Source organism: Hibiscus syriacus, unplaced genomic scaffold (genome assembly GCF_006381635.1).
Source record: "Hibiscus syriacus cultivar Baekdansim isolate YM2019G1 unplaced genomic scaffold, ASM638163v2 tig00117021_pilon, whole genome shotgun sequence".
Lineage (NCBI taxonomy): Eukaryota > Viridiplantae > Streptophyta > Magnoliopsida > Malvales > Malvaceae > Hibiscus > Hibiscus syriacus.
In genome coordinates this window covers 1832579-1847618 of record NW_024063527.1, presented here as the reverse complement: position 1 = coordinate 1847618, position 15040 = coordinate 1832579, and the positions used below count along the sequence as shown (strand labels likewise).

The 15040-nt window shown below is 35.8% G+C and overlaps 1 protein-coding gene across 2 annotated transcripts; it reads right to left on the bottom strand.

Annotated features, from left to right (window-relative positions):
- On the bottom strand, nt 1-8302 carry LOC120195801. Of its 2 annotated transcripts, none has more exons than XM_039197726.1 (6): nt 7830-8302; nt 5222-5590; nt 2478-5133; nt 2255-2308; nt 614-2218; nt 1-450 (listed from the first exon to the last, which is right to left on the bottom strand). In XM_039197726.1, exons 1-5 carry the CDS (start codon nt 7971-7973, stop codon nt 654-656), a joined length of 4788 nt encoding a protein of 1595 aa, XP_039053657.1. In that variant the 5' UTR covers nt 7974-8302; the 3' UTR covers nt 1-450; nt 614-653. The 2 variants fall into 2 exon arrangements, with proteins under 2 accessions (XP_039053657.1, XP_039053658.1); XM_039197727.1 differs by lacking the exon at nt 1-450 and having other exon boundaries at nt 791-1219; nt 1323-2218.
- Nucleotides 8303-15040: the final 6738 nt, after the last annotated feature.

Here is a 15040-nt window from a genome sequence, read left to right as displayed (position 1 = left end):
AACTACAATTAGAGTTCATCAAGTAAATAAACGATTTGAATACATCAACCACAGCAACTAACTCATGCCACATCAGATAAGGCTTCAGTATCAAAATTCGGTGACCACTTTAATTGGGAAAATAAGAAATAAAAAGGGAAGGGGATAAAAAAAGTCGAGAAAGATGTGCACTAAAAACCAGTATGAGCACCAATTTTTTATGCCTGGGCAACATAAGGGCGTGATTTCCAACAGTTGTGATATCTACAAGAGGAGAATGATCTTTATCCAGAACAGGTTCAGGGAACAAAGCTTTGAATACCTCAAACAGATTCTTTTACAGTACAGATGATACAGCATAAAGGTGGGGGTTGCAGACTATGAACATCAAATGGCTCACTTACCACCCATCCTCCGGAGAACACAGGTTAGAAGACATCTGGGGATTAGCCAATGACCGTCCTTGAAGAACTTAAAAAGAAATAAACACCAAATTGGTCAATGAAGAAATCCATAATTCTAATATCATTTCCTCCCTGTGCACCATCAAGAATGGGCACGGAAAAACAAAACGGGGAAAGAAAAAAATAAAGGCCTTGCTAAAAGGACCTTAGAAGGAACATAAATGACTCACAAGTTTTAATGGGCCACTAGACAGTGATATTCAATGATTCCTACTGCCATGAAGATTGCTTGTATCCATCCCATCCTCCCTCAGGTTCCTTCCTTTTCAAAACCCCACCTGATACCTGAAACATTCTCGCTTGCTCCTCTACCAGGGCTTGTGAACGGGCAACAGGCAGATGCCTAGATGCAAGAGGTGCTGTCTCATCTCTCCCTTCAATGTCTGGGCCTCTAGGCCCAGCATTTAAGTCTAGACCTTGCCTTCCCCACTTCTTTACACCCTCAGCACCACTATTATAGCTGCCGTCAGGAAGACTAACAACATAGGGCGGCCTTGGGTAATGGGACGGAATTGCACCTGCAGGTTCCAACAGTTGCGAATGGACTGGGGGGAAACAGAACCTCCCACCAGAAGAATCAGTATAAGTTGTTGAACTGCCAGAAATGCTGGTTGAAGGAAGAGGAAAAGTTGTTCCAAAGGGAAACACAGGATACTGGAAAGAAGCAGATGGGAAGGGCCCGGCTGGTGCAGATGACAACACAGGTCCCCTGTAAATATCAAAATTATAAGGGGTGGCACCAGTAGGGGGAGGCAACACCCTTTGTGGTCCACCAGTTGCAACAATTGGAAAAGATTGTTCCCTATCAGGCAAAATTGACGGAATAGCAATAGCTGAGTAAGTATTCCCTGCAGGAAACCATGACGAGAAATTTGCCATCTCGGTATTGTTTATCTGTAAACTGGGAACTGGTGCTTGAGATAGCACGTTTCTGTTCCTACTATGATGGCTAAATAGTGATGGCTCCGCACTCACCTCATCCACAGTAGGTCCATTGTTCAAATCAAAGTCCCTGCGGAAACTTGCCTCATTGTTAAGAATACGAACTGCTGACTTTACATGATTCACTGGGGCATAAATTTTACAACCATTGCTACTAGAGTGACCCAAATCGGCAGGCTCATCAACTCTGTTCAAATCAAGATCAAGCCCACCAGAACAGCGATAGGGTGCAGAACCCACCAATTCACATTTCAAATCACGATTGTTTGAAAGGTCTGGTGCAGAGTCTGTACCACGAAGATCCTCAAGGACTTTCTCATCAGGTACATTCAAATCAATATCCAAGGGGGGACGACTCTGTTTCCCAGTAGTAGCATCAAGAATGGGAGTGTTACTTGTACCCAGAGGCATATCTAGACTTTTTCTGGGTTCAGCTTGTCGAAATGCACTTGTAGCTGCTGATCCCTTCCAACCAAGTGCCCCTTTAGTCCTTAGTAGGTCATTTGGGGGAACAAAGGGCCCTTTAGCAGCAGCAGCAACAGTAATTGAAGCAGGAAGGATGCTTGAAACTGAAGAAACAGGGAAAGCCAATGAGCTAATTAATTCGATCGGAGCTGAGAAACCAACTGCTTTCAAGTTTTTTGGTTCCACATATTTCCCCTCCTCTGCATCAAAGTCTTTATTCAAGTCAAATTCTACTTTTGCATCTGTATCTGCAACACCTATATGAGGAGTTTCGGTAGTAACTGATGTGCATTCTTCCGCTTCATCTGCTTCTACACCAGTCACCTTAGATCCCCTTGGCCTCTTAGGTTGTTCTGTGTCCAGTGATGCCTTACATGGAGATGGTCCACCAGGTGGTTCATGACCCTCACTACATTCCATTTTCTCCTGCATGTGCTCACCTTCCTGGGTAGTGACAACTGAACCAAGACATTCAATTTAATTACTAGCTTAAGGAGGGAAAAAATTAAAAAAATGCAAAATGTATATTTAAGAACAAATAAAAAAAAATGTATAGGTGTCTATTTATATGTATATTTAAGCCTCTAAAATGATAAGTACTAAGACAACTAAACAAAGAAGCATTACCTTCCGACTCGGGTTTTTTAGTGGCATGACTCAATGCATCAATCTCAACATCCTTCTCGGGCTTGGCTTCATCGACATTTTCCAAAGTGATATCTTTAGTAGGACAAGGAGGCAATGCTTCTTTATATGTCTCTTTGATGGAATGTCCAATAACAACCGACAACTTCTGATGAGCCTGTGAACCACTCTCCAAACCTTCGGTTGCAATTTTCTTGTTATCAACACCAACTTCAATTGAAGGTACAGATGAAGATCCTTCAACCACTTCTACAACTGGATCAATGACCTCTTCATTCACTACAGAAGCGCTCCCCTTTTGTTTAGCATCCACACTGCAATCATCATCCACTCCGACGGGCTTTTTCTCCATATGCTCTTTGGAATCTATAATATCAGTAGTTTTCTCCATACTGTCTGCAGAGGGCATACAGACTAAAGCCGTCGTTATAACTTCCTTTAATTTACCATTTTCAAGGCATTGATCCGCAATCTGTGGCAAAGCCATACTTGATGAAGTCAAATGCTCATTCAGCTCCCCAAATTTTTCCAGCGCAGAACCAGTCTTGCTGCCGGCATTTTTTGCCCAATAATTACCAGCAGCAACACCCCGCTTTTGATAATGATCATCTGCACACTCAGCAGACTGATTTTGATTTCGAACAATTTCATCCCCAGAATGAAGTTTTGATTTTGTATCATTTCCTGTGGAAGAATGCTCAATAAGAGGGGTATTTCTTAGCGGAGAATCAACAGGCGAAGCCAAATTTGACTTAGAGTAGTCTCCGGTAGCCACACTAGCAAGCAAATTCATTCCAGCATCATCTCCAACTGGTATGCACTTGCTTGATTCGGAGTACTTGACACTATCAATTAAAGCATTTATGGGGCTAAAAGACGCCTCTTGCAGCTTCCCTGATTTAAGTTCATTTCCAGATGATGAGAATGCAGTTTTTGTAACATCAGCTGCTTTCCTAGAATCTTCTCCAGTCCTACAGTCTTCTTCACCAGGAACAGCTACAGGTGAACCATTTCCCTCGTCAGACCCAGTCAGCACATCTTTGAAGTCATTGCTCTGCCAAGATTCAGTATTCACATCACTGATAACATTTGCTCGATAACTGTCATTTTTCTCTTTCATATTACAATCTAATTGCTCATGTTTCTCTGAAAGGACAGGAGAAGAAGCTCGACTATTCATGACAGAATGATCTTCAAGAGATCCTCCACTCGCAATTTGTGCAGGACTTCTACCTCTATTTGGGATCTTAACAGTAAACGTATGACTATTACTCTCAACCATAGGTGGCTCCAACGCCTTTTCACATGTTAAACCTGACTGTGATACTTTTTCTGAAGCGGGATTTCTGTGCAAAGAAGAATTTTTACTTGATCCAGCTTCCCTTTGAACCCCTGATGCCCCTAGGAAACCATTAATAGATTTCCGATGACGCGAAGAACCACCCGAGATCTTAGCCGCTGTTCCTGAACCAGCTAGAGAACTTCTTGCATCCTCCTTTCCAGAAACTCCCCCAGTCTTCCCATGATCACTAGAACAAGACTGACTATTATTGTGGGACTGACTTGAACTGCTGCTTTTCTCATCCCTTGTGATTGCATGAGGGTCAGAGGTGACACCAACAGAAGCATGTCGTGCCTCCACATCTTTTAAGTTAGTACTGGCAGAAGCAGGTGATGTTGCTGCCTTCATAGGTCCTGGTGATGCAGAAGCAGGCTTAGTTGTGGTCTCTACTTGAGCAATCTTAACTGAACAAGTTTTGGAGGCAGAAAGTTGGGTTACTGAACTCTTCATGGCAACCTCAGATGGTCCAGAGTGTTTGCTTCCACCATGAGAAACTTCAGAAAGACGAGCTCTAGCAGACCAGGGAACAGCCTGATTTGAACCAGACTTGGCATCCATCTCAGCCTCAACTCGTTTTTTCCATGTATCAACTAAACTCCTTGCTTTCTTCTGTATTTCTATATTCTTATGACTACGTAAATGATTCACAGATTTGCCAATATTACACATTTGCAAAGCTGTAAGATTTACAGGGAGCTTATCAAGAGCTCGAAGTAAGGTTAAAAGAAAATCATCCACTGATTTATCATCCTTGGACCCGCTACCATCACCAATCTTCCCTTTGTGGACCTCCTGAAGCCATTCATCAAAAACAGGTAACCCTCTAAGCTGAACAAAATGACTAAGGCAGTCAAACTTATCTGTAGCTGCTATCACAAAAGCAAGCATTGACCGGCTGACCAAATCTATTTTCTTCTCATTTCTTTCAGATAACATGAGCTGAACCAACTTCTCAACTCCCGAAAAATCTTCTAATCCCCCCTTTTCAACAACTTTTGCAATCTCAGATTTTAAATTAACTTCTGGTCTACCATGATCAGAATCCCCATCATCCATTTTACTAGTGTGTTCCCTTTTGACGGGCTCAAAGCCTTGATCACCACGCTCCCTATTTTTCCCCTTACCCTGAGAGGGAAATGAGGAAGCACTATTTTGTATACTGTCTGAACCAGGTTTTAATTGTGATGTTGATGAAGGACCATTTATCGGCTTTGGAGAATGGCCATCCTGCTGCACTGTTGTGTGCGTCTCTAAATGTGTCTTATACAACAGTTGATCTACTTCTTCTTGTCGTTCCTGATAATAAATAAATAAATAAAAATGAATATATCGACTATAAGAGCTTGAAAGTAATAGAACATATGCAAGAGCATCTGGGACTCACATCAATATAATCTTGATCAGTTAGCCACCATAAACACTTGTTTGTAATGTCATAAACTCGCCGACACACAAATGAGCAAATCCCTGATGGAAGTTCAAAATCTTTAGGAATGAATGCAACTTTACAAGGATGGAGTAACGAGGCAGCAGGAATCTCATCCTCGTGAAAGGAATAAAAGATTTCGTTTGGCGCAGCTTCCAAGAGGATGCCTTTGCCAAGCTTTACTTCAGCAGGTCGATAAAGCCAATTCACACACCAATTTAACTTGTTTTCTTTAGAAGTTAGACAACGAACTATTCCAATGAAGGGTGGAGAATCTTGGGGTGGTTTGAAGAGAGCACACTCACCAACACTAATCCTGCATCCATCCTATCAGAAGCAAAACAGGCAATGTCAGTATAGTGAATTATCAATGTTTGCAAATTTCATCAGTGAGAAACAAGAGGAATTTACAATGAAAAGAAATGCATGTCGTTCCATCACTCAGATATGTTGTGATTCCAATAACACAGCTTCACTCGATAAGAAAGACTTCTGAGTTCAATATGTATGGGAAAGGATGCATATAACTCCCATTTAAAGCATTACCGGTAAACTTCTAAACAAATTCATGAAATAAATAAGTTTCTCAGAAGTAAAATTACAATCAGATGGTGCAAAGCTTCCACAGGTTTTAAACCATAATTTCAGTATCATTACAAAACTCAAACGCAAATTGATCAATTCATAAAATAGATTAGATCTACGTCGAATTGCTAAGGTACATGTATTAATCAAATCAAATAAATGAATTTCATTTTGTTCTGATAAGCCAATTATGATCGGCCTTGAAACAATTCATTGCATTGATAATAATCAAATCCAATATTGATAAACCCCTTTTACCCTCTACAGGTTAAGTATGAGAGCTACTAGCCGCTATGAGTCTACTATATATATATATATATATATTCATTCAGTAAATGAATCGAACGGCCCTTTTAACTCAGTGGTAGAGTAATGCCATGGTAAGGCGCAACTCATCGGTTCAAATTCGATAAGGGGCTTTTGACTATAAGCAGAAAGGAGTTACAGCAATTCATATATGCTCCAAGCTTACCATACTTGTATTTAGAACCACAAAGGAAAATTTGACTATTCTCATATTGAATGTTCAATAGTTATATCATACCCTCCTCAGTGAATTCTGGGTTATTTTTAAGATGCTCCTTTTCTGGTTCCATTGACAACATGCTAATACATTATTATAGACCAATTTTTAGTCATATCATATACTAGAAATATGATGCGACTCTTAATTACATGCATTTCCCCATAGTTTTACCAAGAAAACACCAGGCATGACAAAACTCATATATCTTTACACTCATATGCATGTAGGTTAAAACCATGACAATGAAACAGGACTTGCATATTTCAAGTTAAGAAACAAATATTGCATTTATTGCATCCGAAACCATAAATAGAAGCATAACATAAAATGCTTCCGATATATGCTTCAAGATAAAGATTTTGATGTATATACATCAACACTTGTTTTATTTAAGAAAGTAAACTCATTGCATAGGTTGATCCAACACATTAGCACTATACACTTTCTTCTTTACATACTAACATTTTCCCAATTCTCCATCATTAATAAATGACAAACTATTTCCTAATGGACAAAATTACTTCATGATCAAAGATGTTCAAAATATGGGCAACATTTCACATTTTTCGAATTATAACCTCGTGATTATTTCTCTGCCTCCAAAATGATGAACCAGAAACTCGTTCCTTACTGACAAATTTCAAGATTCAAGCAGTCCTAACTTCGGAAATTTTCCTGTGATTACTTCCCCTTATCACTCCTTGATAGTAGGCAAACTCCCATAATTCAGCACATATACATTGATCTATGGTGTATTTAATATATTTATCATCTCCCAAACACTTCTTCTGTCCAGAAATTCCTTCAGATTGGATAAAGAAGAAACACCCTATTGCTTGCTAAGCAACTACTACTCGAAGTCCACAACCTTAAATTTCAGTCAAATCAATGGAAGCACCATATCATCTGTAAAATAGTTTGTAGTGTATGGAAAGATAACTAAACCATTCTGCTATTGTAGGCAAAGATTGTTTTAAAAAGAAGTAAATTCCCAAGGAAACAGACTCGTCTCAGTCATTATTCAAATTATAACGTAGTGCACCGCCTCGGCGCCTCCCACAACTGAAACACTTTGTGGACGAAGAAAAATTAAGCCAAAAGTTCTTACACTTTCACCTCAGCCAAACAAACCACCCAAAGATGAAAAGTTAAATGCCTTCCTACTAATCAATTGTCCAGCTAAATCAAAGCAAAGGCAACAAAATCCAAGAAAATCAGCAGTAATTCGCCACTTTCCACCAACAGTTAAGCCACCGTCCCAAAATTCCCAAAAGACAAAAGTGAACCACTTATTTCATTTCCTCCAAATCAATCAAACAAAATATCTCTTATCAGATCACCCGACGGAACAAAACAACAAGCAAAAAAAGATAAAAACCTAGAAAATAAAAGAAACGATGATAGAATCAAATGAAATTAAATCAAATCTGAAGAAAATGATTTAAAAAGGTATACCTTTGAAAAGAAATTAACGGTAGATGAAGAAGAATAAGAGAGAGAAGCACCACCATCACAACTCAGAACAGCCGTTGCACGTGTAGGGAGTGTGCACATGTGCTGTGCCTTTTTCCTCTCCTCACCTCCTCCCCGTCCATGCATAGCCTTGCATTTTTCCCTTCGAGTACCATCAACCCCCCCCCTCCTTACTTCTATCTTCAATTCCCCACCACCTTTCTTTCACCAATTCCGAACCCTATATCCGCCCAAAATCCTACCTTTCACCGCGTCCTAAAAAAATCCCCCTAAATCAATCCCTAATTTTCCTGAATCTCAAATCGAAAACCCTAATTCCCTTCGATCGCGATTCAACTGTTTAAACGACCTAATTCAGTCTCAGATCCATCCACCACGTTCGATCTCGTAAGCCACCTTTCGATCTATAGAAGAACTAAAAAAGATGACTATAAATTAAATACAGAAAATTGAAATTAAAGGAAAAACGATCGATTTTTAGAGGAAGAGCAGGGCAATAGGGGCGGGGCAATTCGGGCAAGTACTTAACAAGGGGCAAGGTAAAGTCACAGTGCTGTGAGGGAAATGAAATGACGTGTGTTGGATTTTTTTTAAAGTAACACGAATATATTCCTTAATCGAAACCATGTTAATAAATGTATTGCGAAATACAAATTGAATAATTACAGATTATTATAAAATTTTAAAATTTTATTATGATCGATTAGTAATAGTTTAATAAGTAAAATTATGAACAATTAAAGTAATAATATACATAAACTGATTGCACCAACAATTCCGAACATCAATCGTAAAAAAAATTTTGAAGATCTAAAACGTCAAATGAAAAAAATGATTTCCCCTGATAGATAATCTCATTCATGGAAACATGTTGAATTAAAGACCGAGAATAAAATTAAAATAATAAACTTATATAAAAAAATCTACAAATCAATAGTCATGACACCTTAAAAAAATCAAGAGATATATTATTAAAAAACGATAAAATATAACTAAAATCTAAAATCTATCAACCAAAAAACAAAGTAAATGGCAGTGGCAAGCCGAAGTGAAAACTTAGAAGAAAGTTGGTAACCGTCGGTAACTGCAGCAGAGCAAAAGGAAGAAAGTTGGATTTTGGATACGGAACTGGACTTCAATCTGTTTCAGATTAAAAACTTTACAAGTGTTTGACAAATGAGTGTTTGCAAACCCTTTGACTTCTTCGCGTGCTTTTGTAATGGACAATGGGATTTTCAACGCAAAATTAGGTTGTTTGTTTATGGAAAATATTTTATATTTTTTAAAAATAAATTATATTTTTAAAAAAAATATTTTTTAAATATTTTATGATATTCGAAAGAGATTGTCAAAATCATTTTTCATTAATTGATGTATCTTTTAGAAATTATTAAAATAAAAATATAATATTTTATATTATTATAATATAATTGAGTATATTATTATAATATTAAAAATATACTATTATATTTATTAAAAAATTTAATAAATAATATTTTGATCAAAATGATATTAAAATATTATATTAATATTAAATATATAAAATAAAATTATTTTAAGTATTTATTCTTTGAAGTGAAAAGTTCGAAAAATTACTTACGAAAAATTAGACCGTAAGTCATTTTCTAGAAAATGTAAAGGAAATTATGTTGACTAATAAAATATTTTACATTACCCAACCAATTTTCCTCAAACCAAACACTGAAAAATGAGAAAATATTTTACGCTAAACAAATAGACAATAAAGTTTGAATTATTATCCCATACACACATTGGTGATAATTTTTTTATAAATGGTATTTTAATATGTTTTATTTAATAATTAATTTTATACATCTTAAAATTTAGGATAAAATACACAAATAATTCCCGACTGTAGTATACTATTTTGTTTAGTTCCCTAACTATTAAAAGTTACAAAACAACCTCCAACTATTTATTTATATATGTATATATATATATATATATATATATATATAAAGTGTATACAAGACAATATATGTTCAGAGACTCGACCATTTAATAATAAATACTTATACCCTTGACATATACGATGTTTGAACCTAAGACCTCAAGGGATAATAATAATTTTTCATCTCGCTTTCTCTTCGTAATCAGTAGGGTCGTTCGTGAATCGCTAATAGTATCGTTTAGTCTAAATAGTCGATTAACCGTTATAACGTTTATGAGTTTTTTCTAACCTTAACATAACCATTAAGAAATGGTTAACCGTCATTAACGGTTCGGTTATAAGTTAACCTATAGTTAACCTATTATAATTATTTGTCAATTTTTTTATAATTCATACTACAAAAAATATAGCACTTACTACATGTTTACACTAATGTAATTGAATAAAATAAAAAATGTAATATTTAACACATAGTGTAAATATATATCTCACAATATCTTAGTACCTAAAAAGTAAACATATATAATTATTGGTGTAAGCATGTTTCTATATTTTCAAATCGATGTAAGCATGTTTCTATATTTTCAAAGAAATAAAAAAAATATACTAAGTTATTTATATACAAATTTATTAAATCATGTAGTTTGTACACGTATAATAAATTATAAATTTAATTTATTAAATCAAAATTCTTAATTGTAATCGTAACCGTAACCTTAATCGTTAATCATTATTTTTAACGGTTTAATTAACTAAAATTATTTAATATTAACAGTTCGATTAGTTAACCTATTAAATATAACGGTTACATCGATTAATGATTATGAGTTTTTTTCAACAGCCTTAGTTATGAGACAGAGGGAGGCCGAGTGTTGGGATTTCAATAAAAGTGATCATTCTCTGCCTCATGTGTTAACCAGCCTTGGGTTGTAGCAGGGAGACAAACAACGCATGGTTTTCCTGTTGGAAGAGAATCGCAGTGGTTATTTTACAGTTTACTTCATATTTATGATCTCAGATACACTCACCACGAGGAAAACGTAAATGACTGAGATGCTGCGAGCACTACAACTTAGAATATGGATATACTATACATCAGATTGGCAGACCTTTCTCATTTGAGGATTATCTAATTCAAAATTTTAATCCTCTTCTAAAGTAATTTTTTGTTCTCAGCTTTATGGTTGATTTGAAGACTTCAATTAACAGAAGAAAAAAAAAGTTCAAGAGAGCGAGTGAAGCGGTAAAAAAGGGAAAGAGTAAAGAGTGTTCCTTCCAGCTGCAATTTGTTAATTGACTTGAAAACCAACTCTGTCGTTTAAGTCTAACTAGGGGAAAGTGCAGGCAAGAATAATGAATAAAATCAAATTGATCTCATCAGAAGAACAATAACATGGTTGCATGTGCCTTCGCATGGAAAACAAAATGGATCCTTAGAAGAATCCTACCCGAACCAACCACTGATTCATTCAACCAAATCATCATCTCGACACGACATGAAAAATATAAATAAATACTTCGGGGCATACGCCTAGAGCAACAAAAATATACACAAAGAACACTAACACAGCAGGAACTTAAAAACCAGAATTCTCTCTCAGTAGAATTAGCATATATCGTAACCACATAAATTGTCAATGATCAATTAGTTGAATTAATCTCTCTCCCTGCAACCCCCACACAAAAAAACTTCAAAAATATTTTGGACTGCTGAAGCGTAACTTTTGCCTCATCATACATTTGGGCATCTAACGCATCCACTAGCATGACTAAGGCAAAAGTTACGCGTAACTCGAGAAAGGACTTGTTGCCAAAGTCAACTCTGCATGACAGAGCACGTGCCTCCATCTCGCAAAGAATTCAAATCGGTACCTAGGCCGTACATCCTTTTAAGAGTCTCAGAGAATGCAAACCTGCAATTGAATGGCAAATGAGGCAAGCAAATATGTCGGTATAGTAAATATATTTATATATTTTGTACAATTTCATGCAATTGCATTTGAAATCATTGAAAAACCTTAAAGCTCTTACTTGCAATTTCCAGCATCAAAAAATGACCAAATTAAAGTCCTGCAGCAAGTTTTGTCTTGGATATGTATCCATTCGAGACCTAAAGTATTGAGCATTACCGTGCTTGCTGCAAGCAGTTTCTTGGATCTGTAATGTATCATATATGTATCTGCGTGTCATCCCAATTGTCATAAAGACCACTCCTTAAAACGGGAAAACCATCACCTCTACCCTACAAATATACCATTTGTAGATGCTTTAAGCCTTATTATACCAGCTCTCAAAAATGCAAAGTAGACAAACTTCAAACCATGTATGAGGAAGGAGAAAAACAAGTTAATTTGTCCACGGGAAGCACTTCATTAGGAGTAGCACGTTAAACCTTGGACCCCAAGGAGCAAGTTTCAATTCACAGGAATAACTAGCACGCCTTTTACTGGTTTCTTACAAACAGAGGTCAAATTTAAGCATATTTTAAGATTTTCTTTGCCAAGAAAAGCATATTTTGCTAGCTGAAGATGCCAACAACAGTTTGATAATAGCATCATCTACAATTCCTATACCTCTACATATGAGTTGAGCCATTTCCATCCCTGCATGATTATTTACAAACTTGGTTATCGAGGAATAAGAATTTCATCCAACGTATTTACAATCTAAATAAGAGGAATGTTATTGGCCACTCCATGTTAATTTTTTTACTTCATTTAGATTCTCATATTTCTCCGGAACTTTCCAGGTAAGAGCACGACCATGATTAGCATTACCAGTTATTTTCATATTATCTATCTACAAAAGAAATCAACATGAAAAAAGGAAAAAATTCATCTACTTATACACTAGTGTGGAATTTCAATCGAATGACCGTTAAAAGACTAAATTTAAATTGAAATCCTAGAAAGATAACATGTTAGAGTAAATGAATGTAAACCATGCCTGAAACATGATATTTGAATTGGTTCCGTTGATCAAAATTATCGTAAATGAAAAGTGGTATAAGAGTTTATATAATGGAGGCGGGTTCACTTGAAGAGACCCAAAATATGGCTAACGATTGTTGACGTGGTCTATCACACCATAAATATGTCATTCTGGTGCGGCTGTTCTAATGTCTAAAATGACATCATTTAATACATTTGTATCAATCGTTAAATTAGAAATGAACATAAAGTTGACTAAGGATTACACTATTGAATAAGTGATCACGACTTTCCAAGGCATTAACCCCAGTAAGGCTCCTGGTCATGATGGTTTACCGGCTAGTTTTTTTCCAGTAACACTGGGATTTAATTGGGATAGACATTGTCACGCTTTGCCTTGATCTATTAACCGGGAAGCATGACATGGCTTCAGTTAATAAGACGATTCTGGTACTGATTCCCAAAGTTGAAAATGTGACACACATGAAACAAATTAGGCCTTATCAATTTATGCATGGTGGTGTATAAGATAGTTTCTAAAGTCATATATAGTTAATAGATTGAAACCGGTAATGAGTCGGTGTATTAGTGCTAACCAAGAGGCCTTCCTTTCGGGGCACCAAATATCGAATAATATTTCTATAACAGCCTCAATATCGGGTTAGTGACTAAATTGTAAAACTTCAGAATTTGGTGATTAAAGTAAAATAATTGAATAGTATTGTAATTGGGTATAGTGTTAAATTGCAAGGAATATGGAATTGAAGGATAGAATAGTCATTTGCATGGAAAATAATTAAAGAAGAGATATATATTAGCTACACATGGAAGAGATTAAAGCAAAACACAAGGTTCCAGAGTTCTCTTATTCTCTTCTTTCTCCAAACGTGAAGAGGTCAAAACAAAGGTGAGATTTCTCATGAGCTAATTGTTTGCTGAAATTTAAGTTTCTTCTGATCATTAGATGCTAATTAAGCTTAAGGAAAGCTTAAGTTACTTTAAAACAACAAGATGAAGAGTGTAGGAATAATTAATGGTTAAGAGTTCTTGAATGAAATTTTGAAATAAAGTTCATAATGAGAATTGGAAGTTGAATTTGACCTGTCACCAACTTGATTAAGGGATATGAAGTGTTAGAATTAGATTTAGAACATGTTGGAATTTGAGTAAGATTCTTGAATTTTATATGGAGGATTGAATTTTTAAGTTTTAGAGGTATTGAATGGATAATAATTAGTTTAAGTAGGTGTATGCAAGTTAGATACATAAAAGGAGGTGAAATAGGAAGTGTTGAGAGGATTATAAAGGGATTTTCGTGCTTAAAATAACATTTCTGGGCTGTGTGCATCGGTACACATTCAATGTGCATCGGTACACATTCAATGTGTATCGATGCATTCTCAAATAAATGAACATCGAATGCAAATAGTGCATCGATGCAGGAGGAGTGCATCGACGCACCCCTTTAAAATACAAACATCGAATGAGATTTGTGTACCGATGCATAGATAGTGCATCGATGCACACGTTAAGGGATGCATCAATACACTGTGTAGTGCATCGATGCATACCTTCATTAAAAGATGAAAATAACTTTCTTTTTAGCCTAAGGAGTGATAATTTAGAATATATTAATTAGTATACTGATATGTACCAATGTATTACTTATGAAATTGTATTGAGATAAGACTTGCGATGAATCTATCTCTTCTAGTTAAACTTATGAAATTGTATTGAGATAAGACTTGCGATGAGTCTATCTCTTATAGTTAAACTTATGATTTCGCATTCATGTACATGCATATTTATATATGTATTAATGCTATAGTGCTTTCATGCATAATTTATTCATGCTTTAATATGAACTTATTTGAATAAATGCAATAATATGAGAATCCATTCAGGTATGGGAAATAATGAAAATAATCATGTGTACTCATATGAAGTGAATTATGTGTTTATGTGAAAAGTGATAGAAGAGATATGGAAATGAGAATTGTATTATATTTAAGCCCATGTTACTTAATGTGAGAGATGTAGGTATAATTGACATGCCAAAAGTCGAGGGATTATCAGTGGTCCTTCGGGACATAGTGGTCATTCGGGACATAGTGGTCCTTTGGGACAAATATTCAGTGCCCCTAGTGAGATTTTATTTGAGTTGTGGTGACATAATTGTGCACAACCTCAGTGTACTCATGTACCTTCCGTTCTCAATAATGTACATGGGCATCCAAAGATAAATTAAATGAAAATTATTATAAGAAGTGAAAGTTCATTTGTGCATATCATATCTATATATGTTATAGTGTAGTGCATACATGTACATTGCAATGATATAATAGATTTAT

Coding starts and splice junctions, on each gene's coding strand:
- LOC120195801 (XM_039197726.1), bottom strand. CDS start 7,973: ATGCATGGACGGGGAGGAGGTGAGGAGAGGAAAAAGGCACAGCACATG. Junction 2,309..2,477: donor TAAAAAACCCGAGTCGGAAG/GTAATGCTTCTT, acceptor GTCTTGGTTCAG/TTGTCACTACCCAGGAAGGT. Junction 2,219..2,254: donor GAAAATGGAATGTAGTGAGG/GTCATGAACCAC, acceptor CTCCATGTAAGG/CATCACTGGACACAGAACAA.